The 18,154-nt window shown below is 40.1% G+C and overlaps 2 protein-coding genes across 4 annotated transcripts in view; one reads left to right on the top strand and one right to left on the bottom strand.

Moving 5' to 3' along the window:
* Positions 1-18,154, top strand: part of RALGPS2 (Ral GEF with PH domain and SH3 binding motif 2) — a 97,077-nt gene that overhangs the window by 42,188 nt on the left and 36,735 nt on the right. The gene's annotated exons all lie outside the window — the stretch shown is intronic.
* ANGPTL1 (angiopoietin like 1) lies at positions 534-18,001 on the bottom strand. Its single transcript, XM_083743920.1, has 5 exons — positions 17,649-18,001; positions 11,086-11,919; positions 6,765-6,958; positions 3,984-4,254; positions 534-1,216 (listed from the first exon to the last, which is right to left on the bottom strand). Exons 1-5 carry the CDS (start codon positions 17,677-17,679, stop codon positions 1,029-1,031), a joined length of 1,518 nt encoding a protein of 505 aa, XP_083600046.1. The 5' UTR covers positions 17,680-18,001; the 3' UTR covers positions 534-1,028.

Raw genomic sequence — 18,154 nt, 5'->3', positions numbered from 1 at the left:
TCCGTGCGGCGAGGCCTCTGCACTGTGCCTGTTTAGCATGGGGACTGACTGAGCGGGCGGCAGGGTCCACAAGTTTCGCGGGCCAGATTAACGAGCCCGGGGGCCTTAGTTTGACGACCTCTGTGCTAAATGCATTACTCAGTTAAAGTACTGCTGGACCACCAAGTTATTTCCAAGTAACATGTTTGGTACACTCTATAGAGTTAATAACATGAACAAATTACCCGTAGTTGGAAAGTCCCTCAGTCAGTTTAGCCTTAAACTCAGTGCATGGCTTATCTTTCGGACTGAATCCCAATCTGCAACACAGGCCTAATAATAATATTAGCCTGCCTCACAGTATCATGAATGGGTTACTCAGAACCTACGTGAAGGATATTGAACACTTAGGGGAAATGCTATATAAAGACTTGTTTTATTATTATTTTATCCATATTTAGGATTAAGGTTTAGGCATGATGCTGTCCTATCCGAAGGGCAGCAAAGTTCACATGTCCTGTAAAAGCTATACTTAATGATAGTTACCATTACTGTTTTAAAATAAAGAATACTTTTATTGATGCAAAATGCGCCTGCAAAACCAGAGTGGTTCTCTAGTTCATTGTCTGTTTTGTGACTTGTGTGCCCACATCTCAAAATTAGATTTCCACTGGAAGTAATCCTTGAAATAAAACTTAAATAGATTTAAATCTATGAAAATGAATTGAGTTGCATGCTTCACACAGCAGCAGCATCTTGTCCTTCAGTTTCAAAGTTCAACTATTCTGCATCCGTGATGTTTTCTTGTAGCCTGCAAAATTGTTAGGTTTAATTACTGCCACTAAATCCCATACACCTTGTATTAACATAAATTTATTTTAAATGCAGAATCCTGCTTCCTTTGTGAGCAATTAGAACTTGCATAATTATCATATACAATATCACAGTAAGAAATGCTTAAAATAATACTTTGTAGGGCTTGCAAACAACTCAAAATGTAACATCAGTTTGAAGTTCAAGAGAATATTTTGGAAATGTTTTTGAGCATCTCAATCAATGGGTCTGATCATCATCTGAACGGCTTTTAGCGAGTATGATCCGCCTCTGTACTCAGCCCAAAAAATCCCATCCTGGTGCTTGCTTCTGTAGTGTCCTCCTCTGTACCATACGCCATTGAGGTTAGAATGAGCACAGGCATTGTACCACCAACCTCCTTTGTGAAAATGGGCACAGTTTCCTGTGTGAAGAAATGAAACGTTAAGTGAAATTTCACAGCAGAAATAACTTACTTCAATAGTCTTTGTATTTTGAACCAATAGCAAGCTTCAGCTTGCAAGCATATTTCTCTCCTAGCTGTGATCTTGCAACATTCCCCCGACCTCAACCGCAATTTATTAGAGCATCACTGAGCAAGTAGCTTCTTCTCCCATTGGAAATCTGAGTCAGGGCTAATTTTAAAAATGGTTCCATGTCTTTTGGTGAAGAAATGGTTCTGTCTTCATTGGTCAACTTTGCGCTTTCCCTCCCACTCCTCTCAGTCTCTAAAGATAAGACAAGAGAAAGTGGAGATATTTTGTGTGGTTTCCTTAGCTGCAAAGTCTCTAGATCTGGTGGCACTGCCCATACCTCTCACTTTGCAACTTACGGCAGAATAGGACTTGCTGATATAGGGTCCTGTGTTAGCCAAACCTACCATGGTTCTTTGTGCCCACATAGTAATAGTAATTTATTATTTGTACCCCGCCAATCTGGCTGGGTTTCCCCAGCCACTCTGGGCAGCTTCCAACAAAGATTAAAATACATAGTGATTGAGTGGTGCTCCTTCCTAAGGTCTTGGCATTCTGAAGAAGTTGTAGACTTCTAGATGTCCCAAACCAGGTCTATGAGGTTGCTTGAAAGGGCTTTCACCATGCAAATAAAATGTAAGGGTCTTGCTAAGGAATGTAAGGGTCTCTGTTAAGGAAATTGTGCCTTTTTGCATGTTGATCTTCTAGAACAAGGTCATTGTCCTAACACCTTCAAGAGACAAGTGACTGTTCTGGCAGTCATTCTCAAGACCTAGGAGACGCGTTCCTACCTCAATATTCTCTGTACTGTTGTGTACAAGCTTCCCTAATAGAGCTCCATGGTGTGTGTGCTCCTTCTTTGTGGGGAGTAAGTGAGGATCTGTATGTACTTGCTAATATGTCTAGTGTTCATAGAGCTTTTCCTACTTGCAATTATTTATGAGTGTTTCAGAACTAAGAACCCTGTCACAATATTTGTGCTTTTTCCCAAAAGCATATTGAGTATGGGGATGTGTTGTACTTGCCTATTGGTCCTTACTCTAGAAGGAATTATATCTCACTCTGAAACTACTCTTGTCTTGAGAATACCTTTCTACTTTTATCCCCTTTTCTTCAGTGGAAATTTCACAAAGTCACTTGCAACAGGTTTCTTTGATCCTGTAAAGGTAAAGGTAAAGGGACCCCTGACCGTTAGGTCTAGTCGCAGACGACTCTGGGGTTGTGGTGCTCATCCCGCTTAACTGGCCGAGGGAGCCGGCGTACAGCTTCCAGGTCATGTGGCCAGCATGACTAAGCCGCTTCTGGCGAACCAGAGCAACGCACGGAAATGCCATTTACCTTCCCGCCGGAGCGGTACCTATTTATCTACTTGCACTTTGACATGCTTTCAAACTGCTAGGTGGGCAGCAGTAAGGAGGATAGAATGCCTTAACCATTGTCATGCTTCCTTGCTCAAAGGATAAGATACGGAGGGGTTAGGTTTCATTCACCCATTTTGTCCCTCTGGGTTTTCACTCTAGTTTGAGTCTTAAGGGACGCGGGTGGCAATGTGGTCTAAACCACTGGGCCACTTGGGCTTGCCGATCAGAAGGTCGGCAGTTCAAATCCCTGTGACAGGGTGAGCTCCCGTTGCTCGGTCCCAGCTCCTGTCAACCTAGCAGTTCGAAAGCACACCCAAAAGTGCAAGTAGATAAAAAGGTACCGCTCCGGCATGAAGGTAAACAGCGTTTCCGTGCGCTGCTCTGGTTTCAGTGTTCCATTGCTCCAGAAGCAGCTTAGTCATACTGGCCACATGACCAGGAAAAACTGTCTGCGGACAAACGTTGGCTCCCTTGGCCTGTAAAGCGAGATGAGCGCCGCAACCCCAGAGTCGCCTGTGACTGGACTTAACTGTCAGGGGTCCTTTACCTTTTTTATTTATTTTATTTATTATTATTTTTATTTTAGTTTGAGTCTTGGGGAAGTCCTTCTTCTTATCTTTACTTTATCCTCTGTTTTTTGCTACCTTAGTTCTTCTTATGCTTTTGTGACCAACGAAAGGATGGAGCTTGGCTGTTACCACTCCTTCCAAGGACGGTTGAAAAATTGACTGAAGTGAAAAAGAATAAGCTGTCGAAACCCAGTGTCTGATTTGTTTTTTTCTGATTAACAGTGTTTTGTTTGGTTTCATTGCATATTTCCAGGTGTAATTTGTTTTGGATACATTGAGTATAATACAGTACCTTCCTTATATTCTGTGTCTTGTCACTATTCATTCTTTAGAAGTTACTATGAACCTGTACTTTGCAGTCTTCTTTAAGCCCCAAATCTTTCACTAGATTTGGATAAAGGCAAGTCCCTACATGTTGAATGCATGTAGTTTTATGTATTTCTAGCTTTGAATGTGCCCTTACATAGTATGAATGGGTAATTTCTGATGGCAGAGCAAGGCTTGCTGGCCCCATATTTATTCTGGCATGGTAAATAGTTCTCAGGATATGAAGGTGCCTTTGAACATTTGCTGTGTGAATTAACGTGGTTTTACCATTGCCAAAAGTAACGTTCCAGTTGTGCATGTTTGAGTCATCTTACATGAAGATGCTTTGTGTATGAACTTGAACATTAGATGATAGTTTTGTTTGTTTTCTAAATTTTGCTTCACTTGATCAGAATTATTTCCTCAATTCTTTCTTGTAATAAGAAACAGTAGAGTTATATACTGTTGTATTTCCTACCTACCTGTGTACATATCTCTGTCTCGGTCCAGTGTTGTAAATTGTTTCCCATTGTGCCATATCATGGAGTCACCAGCATTCCCTTGATAAGTGCCTAGACGCAATCGATAGAATTCATTTTCTGGTTCCAGTCGGAAACTGCTGTATTCTGCATAGACTTTCTTATTACTCCAGTCTTCTAATTCAATCAGAAGTCTGTAATTGTCCTGATTGGAAAGTAAGTAAATATTTTCCAGTCCCAGCCAGTATTCTCCAGCAACATTTCCAAATCCTTTCTGTTAAAACAAAACAATTCTGATTAGATTGACTTGTAGTTCAATTAGAAAGTTACCTATTTACAGTTAATATATCACATAACTATAAGTGGTGTCTTTAAACACTGGGAGAAATTTCCAATCACTACTGAACCCTAATTGATGGGAGAGTTCAAAGAAAGATGTGTATTGTTCATCTTCTTCCCTTTTGCTTTGTAGTATTTAGCACAATTCACCTCATGTCTTGCTGTAAGTTTCCTTGTACCACCTCCAGCATCTTTGGCTGGTAAGATGCTCACAACATACATTATGTTGTACCAAATACTATGGGGAGAGATGGCTCAACTCACAACATTCATTCTATTGTACAAAATACTATGGGGAGAGGTGGCTCAACATGGACTGCCATTTTCAGAAGAGGGTGGTCTTTGTTCTGCCATTAGAGCAGACCTGCCACAGAATTCTGCCCACCTCCATAGATTTTGGCTATGCTTATTCACTACATCTGATTCCCGAACACCACACATGATTCTAGGCTGAGTTCATAATGGTTCCTTCCCTATGCAGGGATGAAAACAGAAGCCATATAAGATACTCCTTCTGAACCAGCCAGGGGGGTGTTTTGCCCCCCTGCATCTTCATTCTCAGACTGTTTATCTGCTTTCAGTTATTTTTTTGTGATGGTAAAGATTGTTACTTATTCATATGGCTGTAATATTTATAGCTGCAGTTTGGTTAATACATTATTATTAATCAACTTAAATGGTACTCCAATTAATCAGGAAGCAGCTTTTAAACAATTTATTGGAATCCATGTGTTTTTTAAAAACTGCAGATAGCAAATTCCATCTTAGAAGAGTCACTTCTTACTTTTTTAGAGACTAAGGGGTGAAATACCTCCTTTATCATCTAAAAATTCATGTTTTGATTCAGTATTTCTGCTTTTTGCTAATACAGATTTAATTTTTTAATGAACTAAGACTAGCAGCTAACTAACAGCACAATTCTATGCTTACTTATTTAGAAATAAGTTTGTTCAGTGGAACTTCTTAGTATGTCTAGGATTGCAGACTAAGAGTTTTTTAATTGGATGACTCTCATATTTGTATAACATTAAATGCTTAATAAGGAATTAAAATATCATAATCTTAAATATTGACAGGACAAAATGGAAAGGAAAGGGATGGACATAAAGTGAGATTATGGCTGCAAACCTATACATGGTTATCTCAGAGTATGTCCCACTGAACTCAGTGAGGCTTAATTATGAGTACACATGTAGAGGATTGCACTAAAGGCAGACTCTTTGCTCCTTCCTGGTCACTTTTCTATTGCACTGTGCTAAGCCATGGTTTAGAGGGACGCGGGTGGTGCTGTGGGTTAAACCACAGAGCCTAGGACTTGCCAATCAGAAGGTCGGCGGTTTGAATCCCCACGGTGGGGTGAGCTCCCGTTTCTTGGTCCTTGCTCCTGCCAACCTAGCAGTTTGAAAGCACTCAAAGTGCAAGTAGATAAATAGGTACCGCTCCAGCGGGAAGGTAAACAGCATTTCCGTGTGCTGCTCTGGTTCTCCAGAAGCGGCTTAGTCATGCTGGCCACATGACCCGGAAGCTGTACGTTGGCTCCCTCGGCCAGTAAAGCGAGATGAGCGCCGCAACCCCAGAGTCTACCACGACTGGACCTAACGGTCAGGGGTCCCTTTACCTTTACCTTTTAAGCCATGGTTTGGCTTAGCCTGATGTCCAAACCTTGTATTTCAGCTCTCCTGGGCAAACCATGAGCTGTAAATCACAGGACAAAGCTTAGGTAAAGCTTGTAGTTTGTCTGGAGAGAGCTCAGCCACAAGCCTCCCTGGGTTTGGATGACATGCTAAGCTAAACCAAGACTTTGCTCAGCGCAACAGCAAAACTACCAGGGCAGGGCAAAGTGGGAGCCCAAATGCTTGTTCATTTGCACTAAGCCCATGGTGTGACTTAACACTGCACATAGAGGGGGCCATTGTTAACAGCTTTGACATAGTTCCAGTTACAGATAGGTAGCCGTGTTGGTCTGCCATAGTCAAAACAAAAAAAATTCCTTCCAGTAGCACCTTAAAGACCAACTAAGTTAGTTCTTGGTATGAGCTTTCGTGTGCATGCACACTTCTTCAGATACACACAAGAACTAACTTAGTTGGTCTTTAAGGTGCTACTGGAAGGAATTTTTTTTGTTTTGACTATGGCAGACCAACACGGCTACCTATCTGTAACTGGAACTATGGAAGGCACCACATTGAGCCGCATGAAATGGAAGTCCATCAGTGTATCTGAAGAATTGTGCATGCACATGAAAGCTCATACCAAGAACTAACTTAGTTGGTCTTTAAGGTGCTACTGGAAGGAATTTTTTTTTGTTTTAGCTTTGACATAAGAATTCTGAAGCAGGTACAGAGATACCTCCAATGCACACATGCTTTAAATAATTCTGAGGAAGGAACATATAATTTCTGTTTTACAGTGCACCATAACTGAGCCTTTTTAAAAAAAGATTACCTTGTAATTGTCCCAGTTTGTGAAGAAGTTCACAGAACCATCTGTTCTTTTTTGTATAACTGTCCAGCCCCCAGGATCAAGGCTGTTCTCACACCATAATTGCACAGGTCCATGGCTGTTTTCAGGCTTGATCATATAAATCCCACTGCTGGAGTAGCCTGCTTGTTTTGCTTCTTGACAATCTTTGAATGGACCTTTTGAAAACAATTTGAGAGTTTACAAATACGTCAGAGTTCTGTAATGGTGCTTACTTACATGGATAGTAAAATATTTCATTCAAGCTATTAAGCTGACATGCATAAAATGATCCAGCATAAGATATTGTTATGCTTTCACTTTGACGACAGTAACTACGACTTATTTTTCTTAATGCTCATTTGCCTAAAACTAACAGTTGCAGGACCAAACTTGCAAACTGTTCTAAATCATTACAGATTTTCCTAATCGGAAGGTATCATTTATTTCACATGCCTAGGGTAGAGAGGTAGAGAGGAAGGGTATACTAAAAGTTGCTATAGCATAGTGGCTTGCAGGTGTGGAAAATCATTGTTTAAACACATGGAAGTTCAGTGGTGTCTACTTTGACTAGTAATTGTTTCCATGTTCTAGAATAGCGGCCTTTCTCAGTCCTGGCACTTGATTCCTTTTTCAGCTTGTGTTGCCAGGTGTTGAACCTGCAATTTCTGCATGCAAATTCTTGAACTATTTCAGTCTGGCTTCAGGCCCAGAGGTGATCACTTTGGTTGATGACCTTTAATTGGAAGGAGACAGGGGGAGTGCAACCCTATGGAGTTTCTTAGATTTCATTGTGACTTTTTGATACCATTGCCCGTGGCGTACTGCTGAAGCGGGTTCGGAGTTGGAGGCACAGTGATGCAATGATTCTGCTGCTTCCTGCCGGACAAGCTGCAGAGAATGATATTGGGAGGCTCCTGCTTAATCCCTTGGCAGTTGTGCTGTGGGATTCCGCAAGATTCAGTTCTGCCCCCAATGATAATTATGAAGCCGTTGGAGGTGCTCATTGCGGTGGAGATTGATGTCACCAATATACAAATGACACCCATCTCTGTCTCTACATGCTATATATGTCAGATGATGTTGTACTGGACTGGATGATCCAAGGATCTTCATTGGCTACCTAGACTAGGCCCAGAGTATGGTTTGATTTGTCAAGTTGGAATGACCCAGGACCTCCTTTTAGAAGGAAAGTCTATTTAATGTCCCACTGTTGAACAAGGCTCACTATGCAATGACATAGGGCAGGACCTTCTCTATCGTGCTGCGACAACATTAATGAGCTTCTGATGTTTGATGGAATCATACCTCTTCTTTTAGGCCTATGAGTGATTTGAGTTGTTTGATTTCAATCTGGTGTTAGGGTCTCCAGATTTACTGCTCTTCCTTTGTAATAATTTTACATTGGGTTTTATCCTATGTGTATCTTGATATGTTCCATTATAGTTTCATAATTTTATTGGAAACCACCCTGGGAGTTAATAAAAAAAAGTAAAGCATGTGCTCCTGCCACTGAGCTATAGACAAGGTTTCCCCCCACTTCCCCAATGTTTCCCAGCTTAGGTAGAACATTTTCCATCTTTCAAAGTCCAGGGAAGAGAATGTCTCAAACGAATGCACAAGAAGATTGTTTCACTAGTGGTTTCAAGCCTCAAATTTTCCCTCTCCTGCTGCACATGCCTTTCCACTGGGAAATATGAGGGGGGGGGGGAAGCTAAGCAATGTCTAAAATAGTTTCGTGTTGCCTCCTGCCTGTTAAGCTCTCAATTCATTTGAAGGATGTTTCCAGAGCTTATGAATATAATTCTATATATTATTTCAATTGCAGACTATTATATTAACAGATTCAAGCAATGAAAACAAAGAAACAAGGAAGTCAGACTTAACTTCTTTTCAGTTCTTAGGACTTATGAGCCCATGTCAGATTATTTTGCAGCCAGTTTTTTGCATTTCAGAATAAGAACTTCATAAAACAATGGGGTGAACAGCTCTGCACAAATGTCTTCCACCTCATTGTAAATTTTCTATATGGGTAAAACTCTTGAGAGTATGGAAATTCATCTCTTGTTGAAGGATTTTTTTATTGATCAATTTATGGAGAAGTAAATTATAAATAGTTTTGCAAAAGCTATTCATAGCTTGTAAAGATATCCTTCTAGCCTTAAAGAAATGCCTTTGCCAAATTCATTGTAACATATATCATTTATGGTGGTCACACTGGTCCCGTTCCTGTGTTTTCCTCATTCCATTGTTCTGTTTCCAGATAGAAGTAAAGATCTATCTTAAGCTTTAACTCTTTAGGAATTTTTTCTCAGGATAGTGAGGTTCCAGGCATAGTTTTTGACCCTAAATTAGCCCTAATGCTGAACCCCACCAGCAGTGCTGTATGTCAGCTGAAATAGGCTCTTCTTGCCAGCTTAGGCCTCAAAGGTTGCCTTTCTGAGGGAAATACTGAGTGCTAACAAGTTTTGCTAATGGGCAAATGGATATACACATGCACCACTGGCACACTTTTATAACAATATTCATTATAATGAACACTTTTCTAACAATATTCATTATAATGAATATTCAGTAAATATATTTACTGAAGTCTATATAGTAAATGTTTGGTATTCCTGCACTGAGTCCCATTTCTACCCTCTCTTTTCATTTTAGGGGACCTAAATGGTATTGTTTATTAGATTTCCTTTCCCAATAATGCCAGAGAAATAGGTAGTTGTGTTACTTTGGTTACAGTTCAGCCCACACCAACCTGCAAGGAAGCGATGTAGAATTTAGTGGGCCTTGTTTACAAGACACTGTGCACAGATTCGTTTTTGAGATCTGCCTTTTTGTACCCAATTTCATTTATTCACACTTATGCAGCAGCCAGATTCTAAGATGTTTGCCATGTTAAAATGTGAAAGGGCAAGTGTCCTCCAGCACTATGGGGGCACATGGCAAAAGTGTTGCTTTGTTGCTGTATGATTAGGCAACCTTATACCTTGATTAATAATTAGCTCTGTTCCCAATGTGTTACATATTATGCAAATAATTAAGTACTATTTACATCTAGTATTTCATTTGCACTGTATCCCTCTTTGTATCAGCAGCTGTTCATTCAATATTTCATTCAGTATGTGGTTTTTCTTTGAATGCTGGTCAAAATGGCCAGCTGTGACAGAAGACAAAGCTAGGCATTTCTCTGTGGAAGAATATAATATGCAAGAAGGAATGATTTCACAGATAGAAGAATGGGAGATTTTAAAATGTAGAGTTTAGAACCCTGGCTGTTGCAGAAATGAAATTTCTTCCAGATGTATCATAAATCATATCATTCATGGATACTTTCTACAGCTCTTGTAATCCCCAGGTTATTTTTCACAGTTTGCTAGTAAATTATCATCAAGAATGTGCTGAATGAAGCAGATTGTTAGCTACAATATTCTCTTCTTTTACCCTTTCCAGAAATAAATAGTTTATATATATATATATCAGTAACAACAGGTGTCATTATATTAAAAAATATTGAACCATAATATTCCATTACTCCTTAAAACATTATAGCAGCTAGATAGTTACCTTTAGAGGACAGTAATATTGATCTCTGTTTCAAATTCTAACTTTGTTGTCCATATAATCTATATCAGTTGCAGAAATGTCAGGCCTCTACAAATGGATGATAGTTTTAGTCCTGTAGCTTACAATTGTCTGAATAATTTGTCACCACTGAAATAATTTAGCCTTTTGTTTTTAGGAAAAAAATAACTTGAAAGCTTGATTACATAGCACACCCTCAACAATATTTTGTAGATTTTACCAGGGTAGAAACTTGCAGCCATTGCCTGTATACATAAAAATGTTATACAAACAAACCTTTTGCTGTGAGTAAATGGTCTCAGACACTGGACTGAGACCTACATTGCCTACAGTGTGCTGCTGGAATGTAACTGCTTAAAGCTGCTAGAAAATATGAAGTAGGTGAAGGGGGCGAGAAAATGGCCCATGCTACTTTCTTTAACAAAGAGCAGGACAAAACTACAGTCTCTTAGGTCAGAACACTCTTCATACAGTTCCATAAGTTGGTCGGCATCCTTTTGAAAAGGTTTCATTTGCTCATTCCTAGCTGAAAGAAGCAGGTTTGTGGGACAAAGGCTTTTGGGTGAAAACGAGCCATCTGAGTGTAAGAGCATTCTGCAGTGGTTTTCGGCTTTGGTTTGTGTTTTCTTCACAGTCACCAAACAGAAGTCTTCAGATTGTTTGAGAAGCCCCCACCCCAAAGGTTCATAGATAATAGTTCTAGAAATAGCAGTAAATGTCTTACCTTCATTGATTAAAGTTAACGGTGGGATCCTGAAAGGGCTTTTTGTAGGAGAAGTAGCAGGATCAGGGGGCGGCCTTACATCTCTGTCTCTAGGGTAGCCTGGATCTCTTTGAATTTCATTACTTCCCAGGAGTCCAGGAGTGTATTGTTGACTGTTAGGAATGTGGTGAGGCACCACTTGAACTAAAGGAGGAGAGCCATGTGTGTCCTGGCGAGAGAATATCCGCAGACATTGCTCTTCCAGCAGTGAGATGACCACTGACTGATTATTTACAAGATCAGTTAGTGTTGCATATTTCACTTCCAGTTCTCTGTACCTTGTAGTCATCTTCAGCATTTCAGTTGTGACATTGAGGATTTTGTTTTCCAGCTGGGAAAGCTCAAGTGAATTGTCCCGTTTGCGGATTATCTCGTGCAGAAGTTGCATGTACAGCTGAGTAACCCTGGAATTCATGTTGCGGCTCTCTTTTCGCAACAGTTTTACTTCATTTACTATATTCCCATCCACATCCACCACTAGCTGCAAGAGATCAATCTCTCTCTTTTGTTTGGATAATACATCCTTCAGATTCTCAATGTCCATTCTAGTAATTTCATCTTTTTTGTTCTCTGCTCCTGGCCCTTTGGTATTGACACAAATTGGTCCGGTTATTTTTTGTTCAGGGACAATAAATGTATAGCCACACTTTTTCCCTTCCTCTCCCCCTTCTGTAGAACGTGGGTTTCGTCTGAGAGTGTTTTTGAGTTTCAGCTGTTTTGTGCAGTGTCCATTTGGTAGTAACAGAAGTAACAGCAAACTCAAAGTCCATGAGAATGCCTTCATTTTCAAGTAAGCTAAATGGAAAAAACAAAATTAAACAATTATTGTTAAGGTCCTTTTATTAAAAATACTAAAATCAAATCCATCAGTCACCAAGGATAAAGAACTAAGATTTCTGTAGGGTGTTATCCCCTCCAAACTTAGTCATACTGTATTCCCAGTAAAAAAAATAAGGGGGGAAGGAAATCATGTTATATATTTGCACCACAAATAGATCAGTCAACTAAAATAAGACCTATTGGGCAGTAGTAATGCTATAAAACGTGACTTGGAATGGCTTTTAAAATGCAGGAGAATTCTAATAGATTGACAACTAAAAGGTAAAGGTAAAGGTACCCCTGCCCGTACGGGCCAGTCTTGACAGACTCTGGGGTTGTGCGCCCATCTCACTTAAGAGGCCAGGGGCCAGCGCTGTCCGGAGACACTTCCGGGTCACGTGGCCAGCGTGACATCGCTGCTCTGGCGAGCCAGAGCCGCACACAGAAACGCCGTTTACCTTCCCGCTGGTAAGCGGTCCCTATTTATCTACTTGCACCTGGAGGTGCTTTCGAACTGCTAGGTTGGCAGGCGCTGGGACCGAGCAGCGGGAGCGCACCCCGCCGCAGGGATTCGAACCGCCGACCTTTCGATCGGCAAGTCCTAGGCGCTGAGGCTTTAACCCACAGCGCCACCTGCGTCCCAGATTGACAACTACTTAGAGATAATACTAGCAATAGGCTTCTAGGATTCTATGAAGGTGAATCTAAAGGCGACCTTGCAATAATTCCTTCCTGGATTCAGCAGCCTCTCCTTCAGTCTAATGGTTGCTATATGGTGGCTCTGTAGATTTCCCCCATTATTCAAAGCACTAAGACCATTTGCATCACTACTGTATTTGGCAGTGTTGCATTGGAGCTGCTTCAGCATCAAATAATCTAGCACTTCAGGGCCAAACAGGCAAGTAGCATGATCTTGAGGCACTTCTGTGGGATAGACGAAGACAATTGCTTCCAACCATTTTGCTTCATATTTGCAGCATGTGATGTCAATGCACTGAAGTAGTTCTGGCTAGCATAGGTATGTGTAGATGGGCAGGAGAGTATAGTAAATTGTTTGTGGGTTAATCACTTTGGGGGACCTGTTTGCAAGCCCAGCATGACTAGCCACTTCCAGGCAGGGAAGCAGAGATTCTCCCAGGATGAGAGGCTTGGAGGAAGAGGCAAATGCTGCCAGGTGAGAGATGGGAGGGTTCAGTCTTCTCTGTATGGGATAAAAAGTTAGGATATATCTATGAGAGAGGACTCCGTATTCTGATAGCTCTTTTTCTCTTCTACTATTTCTTGTTTAGATTAGGTTTTTTTATTGTAATGGCAGAAGTGTGTGTGTGTGTGTGTGTGTGTGTGTGTGTGTGTGTAAGGGCAGTTGGCCATGGAACCATAGCTATAATGCTATCAAATTCAATTTTCACAGTCTTCCCCCAAATGATGAGATTGGGAAGGAGGGCAAGAGGGTCAAAATGTAGAATAATTGGGAGTTATTTAGAGCCACAATAGTAGCTCAGCAAGAATGTATACCATGGATCAAGAATGTACCACCTTGCCAAGAGGATGATTGCATGATTAACAAGCAGAGTCAAAAGAAGCTATTAAAGACCAGTTTCCTTTAAAAATGAAAGTCTTGTCGAAATGAGAAGAACAAAACTGAACACAAACTTTAGTGGGACCATAATGGATGCTAAAAAATGAATTTGAGGAGCACAGATCCCTGTGCTGGAACTAATTATCACAGGAAGAGAGCCTGAGGAACTGAGACAGATAGTGCTGACAAGAGACAAAGTTCTAGGCCTTATTACACCTTTTAAAAATGACAAATTCACTGGGTCCAGATGACATCCACCTGAGAGTCCTTAAGCAACTTAAATGTAGAATTGCTGGTCTCCCAGTAAAAATATATAAATAGTACCTCAGACCAGCCTCCATACCTGAGGTTTGCAAAGTGGCCAATGTAACACCAGTTTTTAAAAAGGGATCCATGGAGTTTCCTGGTAATTACAGGCTGGTTAACTTAACATCTATTCTGGGAAAAGTGGAAAGTACTGTTAAAGATAGAATGACCAAGCATATAATAGAATAAGAAGTCTTGCTAAAGCAGAACCAGCATAGCTTCTGCAAGCATTCTTAGAGTTTTTTGAGTGTTTCAACAAACATATCTAGTTTGCTTCCAGCTGAGGCTGTCTTCAATACTTAATGGGTTTATGAGATACTACTACCATAGGTATTTCTTAAGATGTTCCCTTCTGGGTACTTGGAAGATAGTTTCTAGACTTTTCAAAGACTAAGGGTCTGGGTCAAGCAAAAACCAGTTTTGGCTACAACCTATTACTTACAGTAGCAGCTATTGGACAGATCCATTTCCCCATGGGTGTACATTATACATACTGTATTCAGACATGAAAGTACTTTGATGTATGCATCAAATAAGAACCCATGGGGACAGTGCTTAATGTTTTTCATGGCTTTAGGCATTGGTGACTTCAAGGAAGCTATTGCTTATGAACCCCTAAACATTCCATCGTAAGAGAACTCCCTCATTTCCCCCACATAAAATCTCTGAAATTTTCCTTACGTTTATTTCCCTTCTCTGTTCTCAGATAAGTGGAACCTGCATCAAAATGTTGAAGTGCTCCTGTTCAGAATGCTCAGTTCCATTTCCCCTCCTGACAGATTTTTTGTCTCCCTTCCAACAGTCAATCAGTATTCTGTGGCCAATAAAAGATGATCAGTCCTCATTGGAAAGTTGGTTGCAGGGGGGAGTCCTGTGGGATTTCCCCCTCCATATTTTTTATTCTTTTATAAACTTTGGGGGTTCTCCCATGCCTCCGTATGACTGGCACCATTTTGGTTCAACTGGCACTCAAAGAATTAAGATTGCTCTTAGTGCTTATATAATGGACACAGTGCTGCTGTGTGGCTTCCTTCGTCAAGTGCCTTGTCAGTGTGAGGAAATCCATTCTGTAACCCTGTTTTCTACCATGTGCTTAATTTATTAGTGTACAATGTATGTTATCATTGTGTGACCTCCAAAGGTTCTCTGCTCCAATATAGAAAAAAACCTCTGCTGCATCACCAGCCTCTGCTTAAAAACCTCCACCACCTACCAAGGCAACTGAGCCTTTATGTCCTGAAGTTAACCTACCGAATGTGAATTGTTCAGTAACACATTGTATTATTATGGAAACAAAGCAAGCCAGTGTATTTATATTTCTTACTTTCTCACTTTTCTAGATGAGTTCAGATGGGTATTGTGAGCAACACTTTATTTAAAGCAACATAACTACTTCTTTAAAGACAATTGAGGAAACTTGCTTTTTCCCACTGAACTTTCTATACAATAATTAGCAACAAGTAAAGTTTTATTTTTAAAGCAAAGCCAGCCTAGCTGAATTGACATAGTGGAACAAAGGCATCTGCTCAAGATTGATTAATTTTCACAGTACTGTCTTGTTGAAACTGTACCTTTCATAAATGGGTTGCAAGGGAATGTTATTTTAGCATATTTTGACATGTGTACAAAAAGGTCATTTGTTACTTGAATGGTGGTTTTCATATTAACATACAAAAATCTTAGGTGTGGACCCTAAGTTGCAATGTATGTTTCTTATTCGGTCTGCTATACACAGAACCATTTCAATTTCTCATATCTTTGTGTACCACTGAATCTGGCAAACAATTTGAATATGTTGAACATCCCAATCCTTGCCAGAATATTGTAGTCCAAAATAAACTGTCAATTGCAGACATTTAAGTACAGAATCCTAATCTCAGTAGTGCCATGTTAAATTGTGTTAATCACATGTGTGTTGACATCAAAGTTTGGTTAAGAGTGTTGATTTTTAAGTCTTCTTGGGCAGAAATGGTTCATCTCACTTTCAGAGTACTGGAACTAAATTGATCCTAAAATTCATAGGCTGCAATCCATGGACACATGCATTTGTTCTTGCATTCCTTTTCCAGCAACTGCTGTTCTTAATCCTACACTATCAGGTGGAGTTTAGGAAAGCAGTTCGTAGCTAGGTGCAGTTTCATGTTCAAGAGGAAATGTTTGGGAAGACCCAGTCTATGTCCTACATTGATTATTTGTTTTGTTGTTTTGTGTTGGTTATGCAAAAGTACATTCTGCTGAAATGAACTGGGCTTCTTTCCACATGATGGCAGCTATCCAACAAATGAGTTACCGCAAGTACAAACATAGGTTTCCCATTGTCAGCTATGAAATAGCCAGTACTTGGGTTTCTTTATCTTTCAAAGATTACAGTGAGGAAAGGCCCTGAATCACAGCCAGTGTCAAAGTTGAAATGAGCATCTACTGCAACTAAATAGCAGTAGCTTCAAGGAAACTAATGTTGAAAGCTCATTTTTACTAACAGCAAAAATGTGTGCTCTTGTATTAGCATATTCCAGACTTAATCGGCATATTTTAAATAACATATTCTTTTAAATCACCTTTAAAACCACTATTAAAGTACTTAAATGTTATGGAGTTTAAATAACGCAGGAACCCACATTTTAAAGTACAGCTAATAAAAAACTCCTGAAATGACTTCATAGTAATTCTTGGAGTCATTAGTAGTTGCTTAAGGCTCCGAAATTGCTTTTCATACACGAAATGTGGAAATAAACTGTTGTCCATTTATTACCATCAGTGCTGACTGTGTGAATATTGGTGACCCTAGACCCAGAGACAACCTTGTTCCCAAGCTAGATGTCCTAATGAATTTAGGAACTATGCTGCTTTTGTCTGAATAATTTGAGCTACTGCCTACTACATGTATTAGTTTTATGTACTATGATTCTAAAATGCAATCATTTTAAGAGCTAGTTATTGAAGCCAGGCTGTTACTTTCATCTGCAAATCGTGTTATTAATCTACTCCACTGTAACATGGAACATCACTGTTACTGTGAATCCAGGGTTCATAGTCAGCTGTTGCTCTTTGTGATGTTCAGTGTAGATTACAGCTTTTGGGTAATCTTCAGCTATACGCTTTCAAAATTAATACTTGTAGCTGGATCACTAACAACTTACGCTGGGTTTACTTTTTCCCATTCAGGAATGGTCATACGATTTTTTAGTTTTTCAAGCAGTAAATTCCTTCAGGTTAACCCTGCCATAATGCTATTCCATGAATAAGAAAGTGTTAAATGGCAATGGAAAATCCAAGTTTTAATGAGAGCCCCTGATCAAAATGTCCATTTGTGTGTACAGCAGGAATAGTGATTTATCAATAGGAAAAGTGCAAGTTAAGGCTTTAATTGTAGATTCTCCTAGTAATATATTTGGGGAGAAGCCTGTGACACTATTTCAGGGGTACTTCTTGATTAGTTTCATTTTCTTTTAGGAGGACTGTCAATGTTTTAGTAAGGAATGCTAAGAAAATCCTTTTTGTTGTGCAGATCAAGCAGTACAATTGTTTTTCATGATCACCATCAGCCAACTTTTCTGAATGTTGGTGGGTGGGGGATTTTCTTCCCTCTTGTATCAACATGAAACAACACGGTCAAGGATATTACACCTTATACTTGTAATGGAGCACCCTCAAAATTTATTGGATTCAATAAAAGAAAAAAACTAAACTGTGTGCATTAGCATGTATGAATTTTGGCGGCACATAAAATGTAGCAGCATCCATATGTAATCTACAATCTGAAACAACTACAGAAAAGTTGTGTGCCGATTGACAACAAAGAAAATGTATAGACACCAACCTTGTAATGGCTTTTTCTTCTGAAGGAGCATAAAAATCCACAGACCCCTATTGCGTAGATTCTCCTCCTGGTGCCAGAACAATTGTCTGGCAATCTGCGTCGTTCTAGGGAGAACGGCTGCTTTCTCTTGCCATATATTACATCCGAGTATGTATCACCCCATTTGGTTTAATAAGAGAACCACATATCAAAATCATTTTCTTCTGCTCCAGGAAAGATGGAGATATTTTGAAGCTGCTTTGCCTTGCCTTTGCATGCTGAAATGCCCTAGCCAGCAACAGTAGACCTTGCTTCCATATGCTGCACACTTGGGTGTGTTTCTTAAACAAACGCATGCCTAGACTTAAAGCAGTCAGCCCATATATGATGTCACTGGAGAACAGGAGGCGGGGGAAGACTCTGAAGGATTTCCTACCCACAACCTTTGGAAAAAGGAGAAAACTGGCAGGGGGGAAGGAGGGGGAGAGGGAGGGGGGAGAACCAGAGTTTGAACAAGGAGAGATTGT

This window comes from Podarcis gaigeae (assembly GCF_964106915.1).
Source record: "Podarcis gaigeae genome assembly, chromosome: 6".
Classification (NCBI taxonomy): Eukaryota; Metazoa; Chordata; class Lepidosauria; order Squamata; family Lacertidae; genus Podarcis; species Podarcis gaigeae.
Note: the sequence above shows the minus strand (reverse complement) of the source record. Positions and strands in the feature narration are given on the sequence as shown.